At 65.1% G+C, this 14,607-nt stretch overlaps 1 protein-coding gene across 3 annotated transcripts; it reads left to right on the top strand.

Moving 5' to 3' along the window:
* Nucleotides 1–956: 956 nt before the first annotated feature.
* Nucleotides 957–11,746, top strand: MBD3 (methyl-CpG binding domain protein 3). Of its 3 annotated transcripts, none has more exons than XM_027049485.2 (6): nucleotides 957–1,115; nucleotides 6,115–6,274; nucleotides 6,990–7,127; nucleotides 7,930–8,020; nucleotides 8,333–8,510; nucleotides 10,079–11,746. In XM_027049485.2, exons 1-6 carry the CDS (start codon nucleotides 1,102–1,104, stop codon nucleotides 10,275–10,277), a joined length of 780 nt encoding a protein of 259 aa, XP_026905286.1. In that variant the 5' UTR covers nucleotides 957–1,101; the 3' UTR covers nucleotides 10,278–11,746. The 3 variants fall into 3 exon arrangements, with proteins under 3 accessions (XP_026905286.1, XP_026905285.1, XP_026905287.1); XM_027049484.2 differs by having other exon boundaries at nucleotides 976–1,211; XM_027049486.2 differs by lacking the exon at nucleotides 957–1,115 and adding an exon at nucleotides 5,206–5,762.
* Nucleotides 11,747–14,607: the final 2,861 nt, after the last annotated feature.

Consider the following 14,607-nt stretch of genomic DNA (forward strand, 5'->3'; position numbering starts at 1 on the left):
GAACTGTCAGAAGCTGCACTTAACCCCAAAACATGAAGTAAACGAGTTACTCCTGCCCTCCACGCGGTGGTCTGGGGCCGCCCGACGAGGACCTGGCTCCGACCCAAGCGTGATCACAGAGCTCCAGGGCAGTGAAGACCCCGGCCCTCCGCTGTCCTCGGCCGAGCAGGCCCCACCCCCCGCCCTGCTCCTCTCCCACACGGGGACCGGACGCCAGGTCAGGCCCGTCGGGAGACTCAGCCTTCCCCCGGGACTGGTCACAGCCCTGTCCACTCGTTCAGGTGTCTTTCCTTCAACACCCGCCCTGGGCCAGCCACAGGAGGGGCTGAGAGGGGGAATCCACCGGGTCTCTCGCCGCGGCCAGGAAGGGCTTGGGGGAGGGGTCAAAAGTGGAGGCGAGAGATTCCGTAGGAAGGTCCCAGACCCGGGGACGGAAGGCCGCCGTGCTAAAGGTGGAGCCGGGAGAGGGGGGGCTGACTCCTCGATTCGGAGGCGTTAGAAAGGCGGTGGGAGCGATTTGGGGCGTGGAGGGCGGCGGCCACCGACGGTGCCCGGAGGCTGGGAGACCAGGGGGACGGTGGGACGGATGGAGGGCCGACACTGGAGCGGGTAACCCGGGATTCGAGCGGGGACCTGGGAGCACGGGACGAGAGGCAGAACCCAGGACTGGACACCGCGCGGGCGCGGGACGGTCCGGCAGCTGGCCGGTCGTGGGGCCGAGGGCGCAGGCGCGGGGCGGGGCGGGCGGAGCGCGCGCCGCCGCCGGCCCCACCCCTGGCCGCGCGCTGATTGGGGCCGCCGCCATGGGGCGGGGCCGGCGGCCGCGGGGTGGGACCCGCGCGGCGCCTGCGCAGCACGGGGCCCCGCGCGGGCGGGTGGGCGGAGCGGGCCCCCCGAGCGGGGGCTGGCGAGCGCGGGGAGGGGGCCAAGAGGGCGGCAAAGCCGGCGCGTGCCCGGCTGGGGGCGGAGGGCGGGGGCCCGCGGGCCGGAACAGCCGCGGCAAGTGGCGGCGGCGGCGGCAGCGGAGGCAGCTGAGGCGGCGGCGGCGAGCGGGGGTCCGGGCGGCGGCGGCGGCGGCGGCGAGCCGAGGAGCCGGGCGCGATGGAGCGGAAGAGGTGGGAGTGCCCGGCGCTCCCGCAGGGCTGGGAGAGGGAAGAAGTGCCCAGAAGGTCGGGGCTGTCGGCCGGCCACAGGGATGTCTTTTACTATAGGTGAATGAACGTGCCGGCCGGGCAGGGCCCCAACGGGCGCCTCCCAGCGGCCTCTGCGGCGGCCTGGGCGCCTCGACCCGGGCTGCGGCCTGGGCCCGCGCGTGCGTCGTGCGTGCGTGCGTGCGTGCCGGCGCGCGGCGGCCCCAGTCCAGTGCGCGTGCGTGCTTCCCCTTCCCGCGGCCGCGTGGAGCGCGGGTCGGCGCCGGGCGGGCGGTGGCCTTTGTTCCCGCGGCCGCAGCAGGCCCGCTGGCGGGGCGAGGGGCGCCCGGCGCGGGCCAGACGCCGCTGGGAGGCGGGGGTGGGGGCTGGGCTCTCCCTTGGATCGGCGGGGCGCGCGCCGCCCGAGGCGGGGACGCTCTGGGGGGCCGGGGCCCTTCCCGGGGTGGCGGGGGCCCTCCCCGGGGCCGCGGGGCTCCTCCGCCATCCACGGGCCCCCTCCGAGACCGCCGCTCCCGTGAGTCGTGGCCCCTCCAGTCTCAAAGACAGGAGGCGCGAGACTTCGTGAGCACCCCTCCCCCAGATTGCAAGGAGGGGCTGCCGTTGGCCGGGGAGAAATGGCGAGGAAGGTTCTCGGCGGAATAAAGAATTAGTGGGCGGCTGGCAGCCCAGCCCCAGACAGTTGGCCACCTGCTGTTTTCCTTCTCCCTCCTTTTTTCTCTCCGATTGGTGGAAGATGCTTTTGTTTCTGAGCCAGCTTTGATGGCTCTCTCCCCCTTGCTTCAGGATCCTGGGTGGGCACGTTCAGGTCTCTAACAAAGTAAAGAGGGACACCCGCCACGTGTTGAAGGCGGGCCGGTGCTGGGGGTCGTGCCACTGGTCAAGGGCCCAGAAACTGCCTGGGTGATGCCTAGAGGGGCGGGAGTGCTGTGCTGTCCACCCAGCACTTGAGTCCCTCGTGGGCCTTCGCCAGCCCCGTTTGGGAAGGAGTGAGGGAAGTGAGCAGGGAAGGAATGGCAGCTCGTCCAGTACCCGCTCAGGTTCTGGGTTCCAAAAAGAGCAGGGACCCTGTGACTGCCAGCATTGACCTCGTGGAGGCACAAGCAGTGTCTCTTGGGGACATGGCCACTGCTGCAGTCTGCGACGTCACTCTCTTTCTGACTGTTTAAAAAGCCTGAATCTTTGCGGTTCTGTCCTGCTGGGTTAGTGAGGAGGTCTCAGTTTGGGAACCACCTGCTTGGTTTAATTCCAAGCATGCTTGTGTGTCAGCTTTTCTTTTTAGGTGTAAAGGCCGAAGAAGCGGGTCTCTCTAGCTCTAGTCCTTTGTTAATTTCACAGACACCCTCTGCAGCACCTGCTGGGTCCTGGCCATTCAGTCAGATGGGAGTGAGACCTTCTTCCCCTGGGTGACAGCATCAGCTGGCACCCTGTTACTCCCGTAGTTACAGGTGGTGACCTACACTGAGAAGTCCAGGGGTCTGTGAGGACCAGTAATGGGGTGCTGGGTTGAGGCTGGGGCAGCTCAGCGAGGGCCTCCCTGAAGAGGTGACACGGAGCTGAGCACTGACAGTGGAGCTGGGAGGAGCTCTCCAGGCAGAGGGCATCCTGTGCAGAGAACCTGGGAGGCTGAGCCGAGGTCAGCATGGCCGGAACACCTTGACAATAACATTGCTCTGCCTCTTGTCGCCACCTGTGTGTGGGCCTCTTTGGGCCTCGGCCAAATGGGACCTTACTCTGAGGCCCTAGACCTGAGCTTGGGGTTCTGGCAGCGCGGAAAAGTTCCAAATGGGCCGGACAGATAACCCAGAGGTGGGCCTGAGGGGAGGAAGAAGGGGTAGGGTCCAACGCCATCCCCAAGTCATTGGTCTGGATGACCCACCAGGCAGGTGGGTGTCACCTTCCCTCCCGATGGGTGGGAGGTTTGTGGGGGGATGTGATCGGGAACCCATGATGTTTTGTGGAACATGTGTCTGTGGCCTCTTCACCTGTTGGGGCTCCTGCTCAACCAGGCAACCAGGCAAGAGCACGGATGGACTTTTCGAATTTTCTTAATGCAGAGGGAAGGCAGAACATAAGGGCTTTGAGTCAGGCCTGGATTGGGGTCCAAGCCTTGTCCCTAGGAACCGGTGGATCTCGATTTCCTTGTCCAGAGAGTGGAGGAAGCGAGTGCGTGCTTTGCCAGATTGTCACTCAGGAGAGGCGGGGTGACCTCACACCACTCCCGTCGTTGTAGCTCGAAGACCGGGCTCTGCTGAGATTGGGGGGTGGGCGGCGGGAGCATCAGGCCGCAGCCGCATCTCCTCTGTATTGTGAAAATAAGCTCGCCGCGTGACAGTTTTGCCCAGGCAGGAAGCTGAGGGTTTGTGGGATGTTAGTACCCTGTCCTCAGGGCTCATTCTTTGGAGGAGTGTAGAGTAGAGAGGAATCCACCAGAAGATCTCATTGCTCAGGAAGAGCAGAAGGTGGTTAGCACATCGCCCCCTCCCCCCTTCCTTGGGCAGCAGGGTGAGGTTGGCTGTAAGCAGGTGCACTTTGCTGTCAGGGCCTCACGGGTGTCAGTGCCCACTCTCTGGTCCAGGCGACCCTCACAGCAGCCCTTTCTACAGATGAGAAGGGGGGCTGCCTTTTGGGCCTGTGTCCATCTCCTCTGGCCTGAGGCTCTGGGCTAGGTGCTGGCTGGTGTCCCCACAGCCAGCCACTTGACAGGGGCCAGCCCGCAGCCCTCCGTCCCCACTCCGTCCCCATGCTTCTAGCCCCTGGTCTGTGCTCTTTTATTCTTATGTGTGCAGTTTTGTTAAATCCAGGGTTGTTAGGGGTGTGTGTGTGTGTGTGTGTGTGTGTGTTTCTCAATAAACTATCAGGGACATCTTCCTCTGTTAATACAGATATCTAGAACCTTTGTTAAAAGTTGGGACATAATCCACATTCTCTCTGATCCGTCCTTTAAAAGTGTCCTATGCGGTGGTTTTCAGTACATTCACAAAGTTGTGCAGCCATCACCACTACATAGTTCTAGAACATTCCATTACCCAAAATGAGGCCTATGCCTGTTAGCTTTGCCCCCCTCCCCCGCCTCCCCCAGCCTCTGGGATCTACTAACGCACTTTTTGTCTTGTTCTTTTGTTTTTTCTTAACACCTTTTTTGAGATTAGGATCTACACCTCATAGATCACCCATTTAAAATGCGCGACTGAATAGTTTTCACACATGGGTACGGCGACCTCCACAGTCGGTTTTAGAACATTCTCCAGGAGAGCCCCAGACCCCCCAGCCGCCAGTGCCCAATGCCGCCACGTGCCAGTTCTAAGCAGCCACTACTCTGTGCCCCGTGTCTACTTCCTGTTCTCGTGTAGCAAGCGCAGGTGACTGGAGGCCCAGAGATGCTGGCGAGTGTTTCGCGGGGTCCCCTCCTCCCTCTGTGTGGCTGTATTTGACCCAGGTTCCTTCCCACGGCCCTGGGCACCATAGGCTCTGGTCGCATCAACCAGCACAGCGTCCTAGAAAAGAAAATCTTCCCGGAGAGTCCCCAGCAGCCTTGGGACCCCGGGCCGCCAGGAGCTCTCCGTGCTGGGCGCCTGGGCCCGGCACACGTGGCCAGGCCCAGGGGAACAGCACGGTCTGCAGCCGCAGCCCTGCCTGTGCGGAGCTCCTGGTGGGGGTTCCCAGAGCGCAGCTGGCCACACGCTGGGGTCCTGGCGTCCTAGGAGGGGCTTCCTTCTGGCCGTACCAGGTCCCACAACCCTCCATTGTCCCTAGCAGAGTGGCGGGGGCGGGGAGCAGACAGGCAGTTGCTTGAATTAGGGGCTCATCCCAGAGCCTCTTCAGGGGAGATGAACAAAATAAACCCTCACCGATCTCAGACTGATGAGCTGTTTCGGAGAGGGACTGCTCATCGCGTTGGCAGCAATGACGTCTTGGAAAGGCACCAGGCCTGCTGGGTGCCACACAAGTGTTGCTTCTGGCAGCTCGAGGGAGAGGCGAGCCGCAGACCGCACAGCCTACCCGCTTAAAGTGTGCAAGCCGATAGATTGTGGTATGTCACAGTCACGCGGCCATCACCACGGCCAACTTTAAAACGTTCCATTGCCCCCAAGAGGAGCCCCGGCCCTCACGAGCCCCCTTCCCGTCCGCGGATGAGCCCGTTCTGGACGCTTCACGCACGCGGGCTCACACCCCGCGTGGCCTCTCGTGTCTGGTTCCCTCCCTGAGCGTCGTGCATTCGGGGCACCGGGTGTGGGCGCCTCGCTCCTGCCGGCGGCCGAGGGACGTTACTGTGCACAGTGGACACATGATGTTTGTTCATCGACGGAGAGTTGGGCTGTTTTCACTTCGTGCCTGCTACGAACCCCGCTGCTCCGAACACCTCCGGGTGGCAGTTTTGCGTGGACGTGTATTTGCCCGGCCTGAGGTAGATGTTGAGCGTGGGGCTGCCGTCCGGTCGTTGGAGGAGCCGCCTGAGTTGTCCACAGCGGCCGCGCCAGTCGGCGATCCCAGCTGTCGTCCCTAACGCCTCCGGGCCCCGTGCGGGTCCTTTGTAGCTCCTTGGCACTGCAGCCCTGTGCTCCGTGTCCGTAGCTTCCCAGACAGGCAGGTGGCCCCCGGTCCGTCCACAAGGTGAGCAAGGGCGCAGAGCTTCACGGCCGGGGCTTCGTGGCACCTGGTCTTCCAGTTTCCTGACGGGTCCCACCCCCAGGACACCCCAGTCCCCGATGTGGTACCCACGAGAAGGAGACTGTTGTTAGAGCATCTGCTATCCCGGGTTCTTTTCTCCAGAACATGGCCTAATTCTGCTTCTGGGAGTTCTGAAACGTCAGCCGGGCTCCCAGGGCTGGGCCCCGGCCTTGTCCCGTCGGTGCATTCCTCCCGCGGTGCCGGCGTCTGCCGGGAGCCCTGGCCGAGAGGCGGCGCTGGAGTCAGGGGTCGGCCCAGCGCGCCTGCCCGCCGCTGACCCCCTCTCTGCCCGCAGCCCCAGTGGGAAGAAGTTCCGCAGCAAGCCGCAGCTGGCCCGCTACCTGGGCGGCTCCATGGACCTGAGCACCTTTGACTTCCGGACGGGCAAGCTGCTGATGAGCAAGGCAAGCCGGAGCCGGCAGAGGGTCCGCTACGACTCCTCCAGCCAGGTCAAGGTGAGCGCTCGGGCTCGCCGTTCAGAGCCACTGTTGGGGGCACCTGGCTGGCTCAGTCGGTGGAGCATGGGAGTCCAGGTCTCAGGGTCATGAGTCTGAGCCCCCCGTTGGGCTTAGGGTTTATTGAAAAACCTGATTTAAGAAACACGTTAAAAAAATCAACGCTTTTGGTGGGGAGAGAGAGGTTTCCACTCACCCCGAATCGCGCTAAGGTCCTATCTGTTGAGGGAAATTTGGACGCCACGGAAAAGGAGAAAGAAGGGAAGATGTCGTCTGCACTCTGTCCCTGGGAGAGGCCACGGGCCCGCTGCCGCTGGCTATCTCTGGCGTGTCTGTCACAGTCTGTCGCCCGGCCCAGCAGCGGGACCAGAAAGCAGCACATGTTCGGCCGGCGCCCGGTGACACTGTGTGTCCTCCAGTCTCCGATAGATGCCTGTCCGGGCGGGGGGGGGGGGGGGGGGGGGGGGGGAGGGGGCGGGGGGAGGGGGGATGAGCTGCGGTCCTGACTACAGGACAGTGCCAGCCAGGGTGCCCTCTGGGCCACGCCCCACCGACAGGACAGGTGCACGGCCAGTAGGCAGGGTCTGGGCCAGATCTGTGGACGCCACAGGGTATGCTGGTGACCGAGAGACGCGGGCTCTGCTCCCCGAGGCCCCCAGGACGAGCCCCTGCTGAGGCCCCCGGGGCTGCGGTGCCAGCTTGTGTGTCTCTGCAGGGCAAGCCTGACCTGAACACAGCCCTCCCCGTCAGGCAGACGGCTTCCATTTTCAAGCAGCCGGTGACCAAGATCACCAACCACCCCAGCAACAAAGTGAAGAGTGACCCCCAGAAGGCCGTGGAGCAGCCTCGACAGGTGAGCCCACGGGCCCGGCCTCCTGCCCCCACACTTCCTGGGCCGCCGTGTGCCAGCCTGCTTGCGTCCTGTGGGGGCACACGTGCCGCCTGATAACCTGCTTTCTAAAAACCATGGTCACCTGTGCTTTTGTGCGTCTTTACAAACGCCCGTACGTAGCTGGCGTGCGGCCTGGGCGGGAGCAGGAAGCTGTGGGAGCCGCTCACGGGGCCCCCCGTCTTCACCGCCCTCGGTGGCATTTGGATTGTAGCCAACTAAGTAACCACTCAGAGACCTGTCCTCTGCCTCCTGCTTTGGAGCACGCCTCTCAGTGCACCGTCCCCAGAGTCCCCGGTGCCGTCTGGGCGCGAGCTCCACGCACCTTCAGGGGCTGCTGGGTCCGTCCCCTGCCTGTCGATGGTGCCCGGTCGTGGTGGGTTGACCGGGTCCATCCCCCTGCGCCCGGGGCCTCTGATGGGCCTCACAGCTCAGCTCTGGGTGGACGTTGCGCTTCTGAACGTCAGCGTGAGGGGGGCGTTGCCCCGCTGGGGTTGGGCCATCTTTTGGGAACCATAGACTGCCAATGCCGACGGCAAGTCTCGCTTCCCGGGTTGGGGCCTCTCCGGCCCCGGGAGGACCAGGCAGAGGCCAGCAGCACCCTCGTTCCCAAGCGAGGTGCTCTGGCAGGTGTGGGGGTCAGAGGTCACGCCGGGACTGCCACCCTCCACGAGGATGCGCCCCAGCTCTCCCCCGGGGCACGGCTGCCTGTTGTGGGGGCACAGCTGGCCGTCCGCCGGCCTCACGTCTGTTTGTCCGGTGGCAGCTCTTCTGGGAGAAGAAGCTGAGTGGCCTGAACGCCTTCGACATCGCCGAGGAGCTCGTGAAAACCATGGACCTCCCCAAAGGCCTGCAGGGTAATCCCAGGAGAGGGGTAGGGCTGGGCAGGGTGGGGGGGGTTGAGGGGAAGGACAGGGGTGGAGGGGTGGGTGTGGCCGGAGTGTGGCACAAGGGCTGTCCTGCGGGGCGGGTCCCTAAGAGGCCGGACGTGTGTTGATTTTGCTCGCGCGTCGTAAAAACACAAGCACGCCGTAACCGCCAGTCACAGCCTCTGCTGCTGTCACGAGAGGGATCGTGTGCCTGTGATGGGAGACTCGGGAGCGAAACCAGAGGCTGAGGGAGGGCGGCCTCGGGTGCCCAGTGCTGAGCGCCCTCCTGCCCCCTGGTAGGCGTGGGACCCGGCTGCACGGACGAGACCCTGCTGTCGGCCATCGCCAGCGCCCTGCACACCAGCACCATGCCCATCACTGGGCAGCTCTCAGCCGCCGTGGAGAAGAACCCCGGGGTGTGGCTGAACACGGCCCAGCCTCTCTGCAAGGCCTTCATGGTGACCGACGAGGACATCAGGTACCGGCCCACGCGCGCCCCCGTCCGGCTCCTGCCTGTGGCCGGCGTGGCCCCCGTGTGTGAGAGCTCTGGTCTCCCCACGGCCCCGCTGTTCCGCCGGCGCTCTTTGGGGGTCAAAGCGGATGTGGTCCCCGCGAGGGCACGGGTGTGGAAAGCACCCGCGGGAGCTTTTCCGTGAGTCTTCAATCGAGGGCAGACCAGAGGCGGCCTGCAGAAGGAACGGGAAGTATCCTTGCCGTTTGGGAATGTTCTTGGGAAGAGAAAGTGGCTCTTCCCCCGTGTGGACAGGCTCACAGTGTGGCCTGCCCGTCTCGGGCACGTGAGGCCTTTCGGGGTGCCTGCCGGGGTGGGGGGTGCCGCAGAGAGTGCCGTGAGCCCCAGACACGCCCCGGGGCCTGGAATGTCGGCCGGACCTAAGCTGGGCCGGGGGCTGGGGCGCCTCGGGAGGGTTTCCCAGCTGAGCTGGTGTCCAGGTGCAGGCGGGCTTGTGGCGGGAGGCATCTGTCTGCTGGAACCATCCGGGCAGGCGTCCCGGCGGGGAGACGTTTGAGCCGGCAGCGTGGAACGTGTGTCCTCTCGAACCGAGGTGTGAACACACAGCCAAGGTCAGAGCAGGGTAGGGGCTCTCTGTGGGCCCCACACAGAAGGGGCCGGAACCACGGCGGAGCGGCCTGTGGGCGGGCGCCCTGCCGCAGGACTGAGCCGAGCCCCAGGCCCCGCGGGGTGACGCCGGGGAATAGCCCACGGCCCCGCAGAGGAGTGCGCTGCCAGGGAGTTGGAGGTAGAACGGAAGAACGCGACCGTCCGGAAGGGCTAGGTGGGTGTTTACGGCTGAGCAGAACTTCTAGAACTGGGAGGAGCTCAGTCCTGAGGGAGGGTCGGGCAGCGGACTCGGTCGTGTCTGGAGAGGGGACGAGCAGCCAGCAGCGTGGTGCCGCACGGGCCGGGGCCAGCGTCTGCCAGGCCCGGGGACAGACGCGTGCCGGGTCACGTTCGGGCGAGGGAGGGGAGGCGGGCCTTCTCACAGTCTGGGCTGACGGCTTTCTAGGCTGTGGTAGCAGAAGCCGAAAGACCGAGAACGCCGTTCTCCGCCTAGAATTGGGTGCTTGCAAAACTCCCATCAGCCACGGGGCGAGTGACACTCTGGCCGGGTGCGGTGACCCGACACCGTTGTCTGCTTTTTCTTTGCAAACCCCACTCAAGCGACAGTTCGGGGACTCCGTGCGCCCGTGCGCTGGACCCCAGGGGGAAGCAGACAGGTGGTGACCCATTGGCCGGGCCTGCGGGGCCTGCTGGGAGGGGCAGAGGCAGACGGGGGGGGGGGGGGGGGGCACGCATCTGGGGACTTGAGCCCCCAGCCCCGGGGTCGCCCAGGCGGAGACAGACCGTAGGACACGGAAGCTGAGCCGGAGGGCGGCTCGCTCTGCAAAGGTTGCCGCCAGGACGTGGGACAGAGGGCCCCGGAGGTGACCCGCCCACGTACGCCTGCCCGCACTCTCCTCCTGGCCTCGTGCCGTCTTCCCGGAGGCAGGGACGTGCCGCGGCCAGCGCAGCCCCTGTGTTCCCAGGAAGCAGGAAGAGCTGGTACAGCAGGTGCGCAAGCGGCTGGAGGAGGCGCTGATGGCCGACATGTTGGCGCACGTGGAGGAGCTGGCCCGGGACGGCGAGGCTCCGCTGGACAAGACGGGCGCCGACGAGGACGACGACGAGGACGACGAGGACGACGAGGAGGAGCCCGACCAGGACCAGGAAACGGAGCACGTGTAGAGCAGGTCGCTGGCCAGGCGGGTCCCGGTCCACAGCTCGCGCGCGGGCAGGGCCCGCAGGGGTGAGGGACGTGCCCCACGCGGGGCGGCGGCTGTGCCGGCGTCCCCGGAGGGCAGCTCCCCGCCAGGGCGCCGATGGCGCCCTCTCCCCGTCCTTGCGGAGGCCCTGCCCACGGGGAGCCGCCTGCCGACCCCGCCGTCTCCACGCTTGGACCGGGCTCTGTGGCTGGGCCCGGCCCGGGGGGAAGGGGGCCCCTCCTAGGTCTTCCCAGGCGTGTCCCCTCCCCGGGGTCCCCGGGGGCACGGCTGGAGGACCGCCCCTGCCCGGCGGGCTGCCGCGCTTGCTCCTCTCCAGAGGACGTGAGACCCGAAGTGCCAGCCGCTCCCGGGCCCTGCCCGCGGGAGGCCCCCGCTTGGAGCCGTCGCTGTCATTCCGCGGTGGACTCGGGGCCGGCCTCATCCTCACAGCTGCCTCACACAGGACAGCTGCCCCCAGGCGGCCTGCGAGGGTGCTTGAGGGGCCAGAGAAACGTTTTTTGGAACGGGCTTGGTCCCCGATCCCTGCACGAGGGATGATGGTCCAGGGCCAGCACACCGGCCTTTCCGGAAAGGGGTGCGGGATGGCTCCCCAGCCATGATGGCCCGGAGTTCCTCCGGAGGCAGTGGGGCCACCCAGACGTTTTCCTTCAGTAAACCCGGGACACGGATGAGGCGGGACGTCCGCGTGACGGCCCGAGCCTTGTGTCGGCCGCACGTGGACGTGAACTCTGTGGACACCTGCCCTGCCGGAGGCTCAGCCACTGCAGAAAGAAACTGCTCACGGCCAGCTGCCTCCCTGTCTCCTCCCTCCCCCGTGCAGCAGGGACAGTGACTCCCGGCTCTCGGGGCCAAAGCTCTCCTGAGTTCCCATCCTGGGGCGTGTTTTCCGGCCCAGCATCCCTGAGCGCGCGGTGCCCTGAGCAGCAGCCTCCGGGGAGCCCTGGACACAGGGCGTCAGAATTGTGGTCCTTAATCCCCGTCCCCTCCAACCCTGAGTGCCTTGGGTGAGGGGAGCCACCCTGTCCCTGCCCGGCCCTGCCCCACAGCCTGAGACTGTTGGGAAGGCCCCGGGTCGCTGCCCCGTGCGGCTGTCACCCTGGCTGATGCAGGGGGTGGGGGAGGTGGGAGCCACCTGCGCCTCCGAGGATGTCAGACCGGCAGCATCTCTCAAGCCCAGTCAAAGCACAAACCCTCGAGACCCACCCAGGGGGTGCCCCGCATGGGCTGTGGTGCCGATGCCGGCCGGGGCGGGGGGGGAGGGGGTGGGGGGAAGGCCCCTCCGCGAGGCCGCGGGCCATCCTGCCCTTCCCGGGGGGCCACGGCCACTGAGAGGGAGCTACGTCCGGGGCTGGCCCCTGTGCGGGCCTGAGTGCGGGGGCCCGGGAGGCACCCTGTCAGTGGGCAACCGTTGAATAAAGCCATCTCGGTGAGTGTGGTTTGCAGCCTTGGTTTAATTCTGAATGCCTGGGGCCTTTGTGTCCAGGGAGGGTGGACCCCCGCCTGGGCCTTCCGTGCTGGTTGTGTTTGTTGCCTTATCAGGGGCTGGAGACAGGGGCTGGGGAATCCGAGGACCCCGGTGGCCTTTCCCAGGGAGGGCGGAGCCCCCCCCCCAGGCCTCAGAAGCTCCTCCGACTTTTGGTGAAAGAGCCAGTGTGGTGAAGGCTTCCTGAGGGCTGAGCACCTGCCCAGAGGAGTCCCTGTGACTGCCTCGGAGCCCCCAGGTCCCCTGCCGCCGGGACCAGAGAAAGCCCAAGTCTCAGGCGTGGGGGGTCTGCGCCGGGAGCTCAGGTGGGGGCGTCCTGGCCGGCTCCCAAGGGGACTGGGGACTGGGGCCCTGCGTGATAAGGCCCCTGCCAGCCCCGGTGCCCGGCCAGCCCTGCCCCGCATCTACGGGCAGCGGACGGTCTGCCCTGCCGGGGTAGCAGGGAGGCGGCTGCCCGGAGCCCCTCCACCCTACGCCCCGCCACATGGGGCTTGTCTCTCCCGCCCCACCCTGCTCTGTCTCCGCGCGCGCTCACTCTGCTCCGCAGTTAGTCCTGCCCTCCTGGAAGAGCCCAGCTCCCGGAAGGGAAACCGGCACAGGGTAGCACCTTGCCAGGGGCGCCAGCTGGAAAGACATCCAGCCTGGCGGAGAACTTGCGTCTCCCTGACCCCAGGCCCAGAGCGTCCCTGAGTGGCCACTGGCCTCGGGACCTCCGGAGCGAGAACAGTGTCCAGGGTGCCTGCCCAAGGGCGCATCCACACACGAATGGGTACAGAAGACGTGTCCGTCCATACAGTGGACTGGGACCGTGGCGCGGGGGTGAAATGCTACCCGCCCCACGGTAGGGCCTCCACACAGCCCCGAGCCCATCCTGACCTTGAGCTGGGGCTCTTTGCAAGCCTGAGGGCCCCTCCTGAATTCTTTCCTGTCCCCAGAGAGACTTGTGGCGCAAGGACTGAGGAGGGCGATCCCGGGCCACAAGTCCCAGGGTGCGTCCGGCTCCAAACTCTCCCAGTGCCACCTGTCGGGTGCCATCAGCTCAGGGATATCCACGCTGCAGACCGGAGCCACCCCCGTGTCTCCACCGGGTGCCCGGCTGTCCCCAGTCCGGGGCAGGCATAGGACTTCCCGGACCGCGCGAGCCTCCCAGGGCCACTGTGACGCATCGCCACACGCCGATTCCCTGACAGTCCTGGAGCCGTAAGTCCTAACACCCAGGCATGGGCAGGGCCGGGGCCCCGGGGAGCCCCATCTCGCCCCTTCCCCGGCTTCCAGAGGCGCCGCGTCCTTGGCCCATGGCCTCTCCGTCGCCACAGCCAGCAGCGCGGATCCATCCGTCTCTCCGCCCCCGGCCCCATTACCCTGAAGTAAGACCCCTGGTCTTTTCGGGAAGCCTGCAGCCCGGCGTGGCCTGGCCCCTGTGGCTTGGCCATCTCACCTTTCCGTCCGAGCTCGCTCCTGCCGCCTGGCCTTTTGCGTGCGGGCCCCTCGGGGAGGCCGGCAGTGGCCGCACGAGGCCTGGAGCTGGTCGAGCTCAGGACCCACGGAGTCCGAGGAGGAAGGGAGCCTCGGGTAACCTCAGGCAGTGACTCCCAACAAAACAAGTTGGGATTTTATTAGTCAAATGGTGGCAGGACTGGGGCAGAGGGACCAGCTCGCTCAGATTTCTGGAATGGTCCGTTCCAGCCACATATGGCAGTTCAGTTCAAACTGGCTACAACTAATTTAACAGCCCCTTCCTTACACACCGGACTGGTGGCTACTGAACTGGACAGAGGAGACGGAGAACGTTCTGTCATCTGGAAAGTTCTCACACACATTCTATAACAGAAACTCTTAGGTGCGTCTGGGTAGCTCCGTTGGTTTGGGCGTCTGACTTTTTTTTTTTTTTTTTTTTTTTAATATTTATTTATTTGAGAGAGAGCAAGGGCAGGGGAGAGGAGCAGAGAGAGGATCCCAAGCAGGCTCCATACTGTCACCGCAGAGCCCAACGTGGGGATCAATCTCACGAACCACGAGATCATGACCTGAGCTGAAACCAAGAATCGGCCACTTAACTGACTGAGCCCCCCAGGCGCCCCTGAAGTGCCTGACTCTTGATCTCAGCTCAGGTCCTGATTTCAGGGTCGTGAGTCTGAGCCCCGCCTTGGGCATGAAGCCTACTTAAAAAAAAAAAAAAAAAGTCTAGAACAGGGGCTCTTTGCTTTTGCTAGGGGGCTGCCCAGTCCCCCATCCCTAGTAAGACTGGGCAAGTCTTGGTCGAGACTCAAGGCACTCAAGAAATGGAAATAACCCAAGGGTCTATCAACAAATAAATGGATGCAGAAAATACGTCCACGCACGCACACGTCCCTCGGCCGCAAGCTGCCCAGGCCGGCTGCCCCGCGGACGACCCTGAACACGACGCTCAGGGAGGGAACCAGCCACAAGAGGCCACCATGGGGTGTTTTGTTTTTTGTTTTTTTTTTCCCAAACGTGATGTTAATTTTGCATCAACTTGCCGAGGCCAAGGGATGCCCAGGTAGCTGGGACACATTAGTTCTGGGTGCGTCCACGCACGTGTCTGGAAGGGATGAGAATTTGATCCGGCAGGCAGCGTGGAGGGATCTCGCTCATCAACGTGGGCATCGCTCAGTCCACCAGGGGCCCAAATGGAACAAAACGGTGTCGCCTTCTCCTCCTGAGCTGAGACGGCCGTCTTGCGCAGCGCACGCAAGGCAAGGCCCCCAGACTCCGGCTGGGTCACGACCCTCCCAGGGCTCCCGCTTGTGGACGGCGGGCCGTGGGCCTCTTGGCCTCCATAACCACG

The sequence above is a fragment of the Acinonyx jubatus genome, chromosome A2, assembly GCF_027475565.1.
Source record: "Acinonyx jubatus isolate Ajub_Pintada_27869175 chromosome A2, VMU_Ajub_asm_v1.0, whole genome shotgun sequence".
Classification (NCBI taxonomy): domain Eukaryota; kingdom Metazoa; phylum Chordata; class Mammalia; order Carnivora; family Felidae; genus Acinonyx; species Acinonyx jubatus.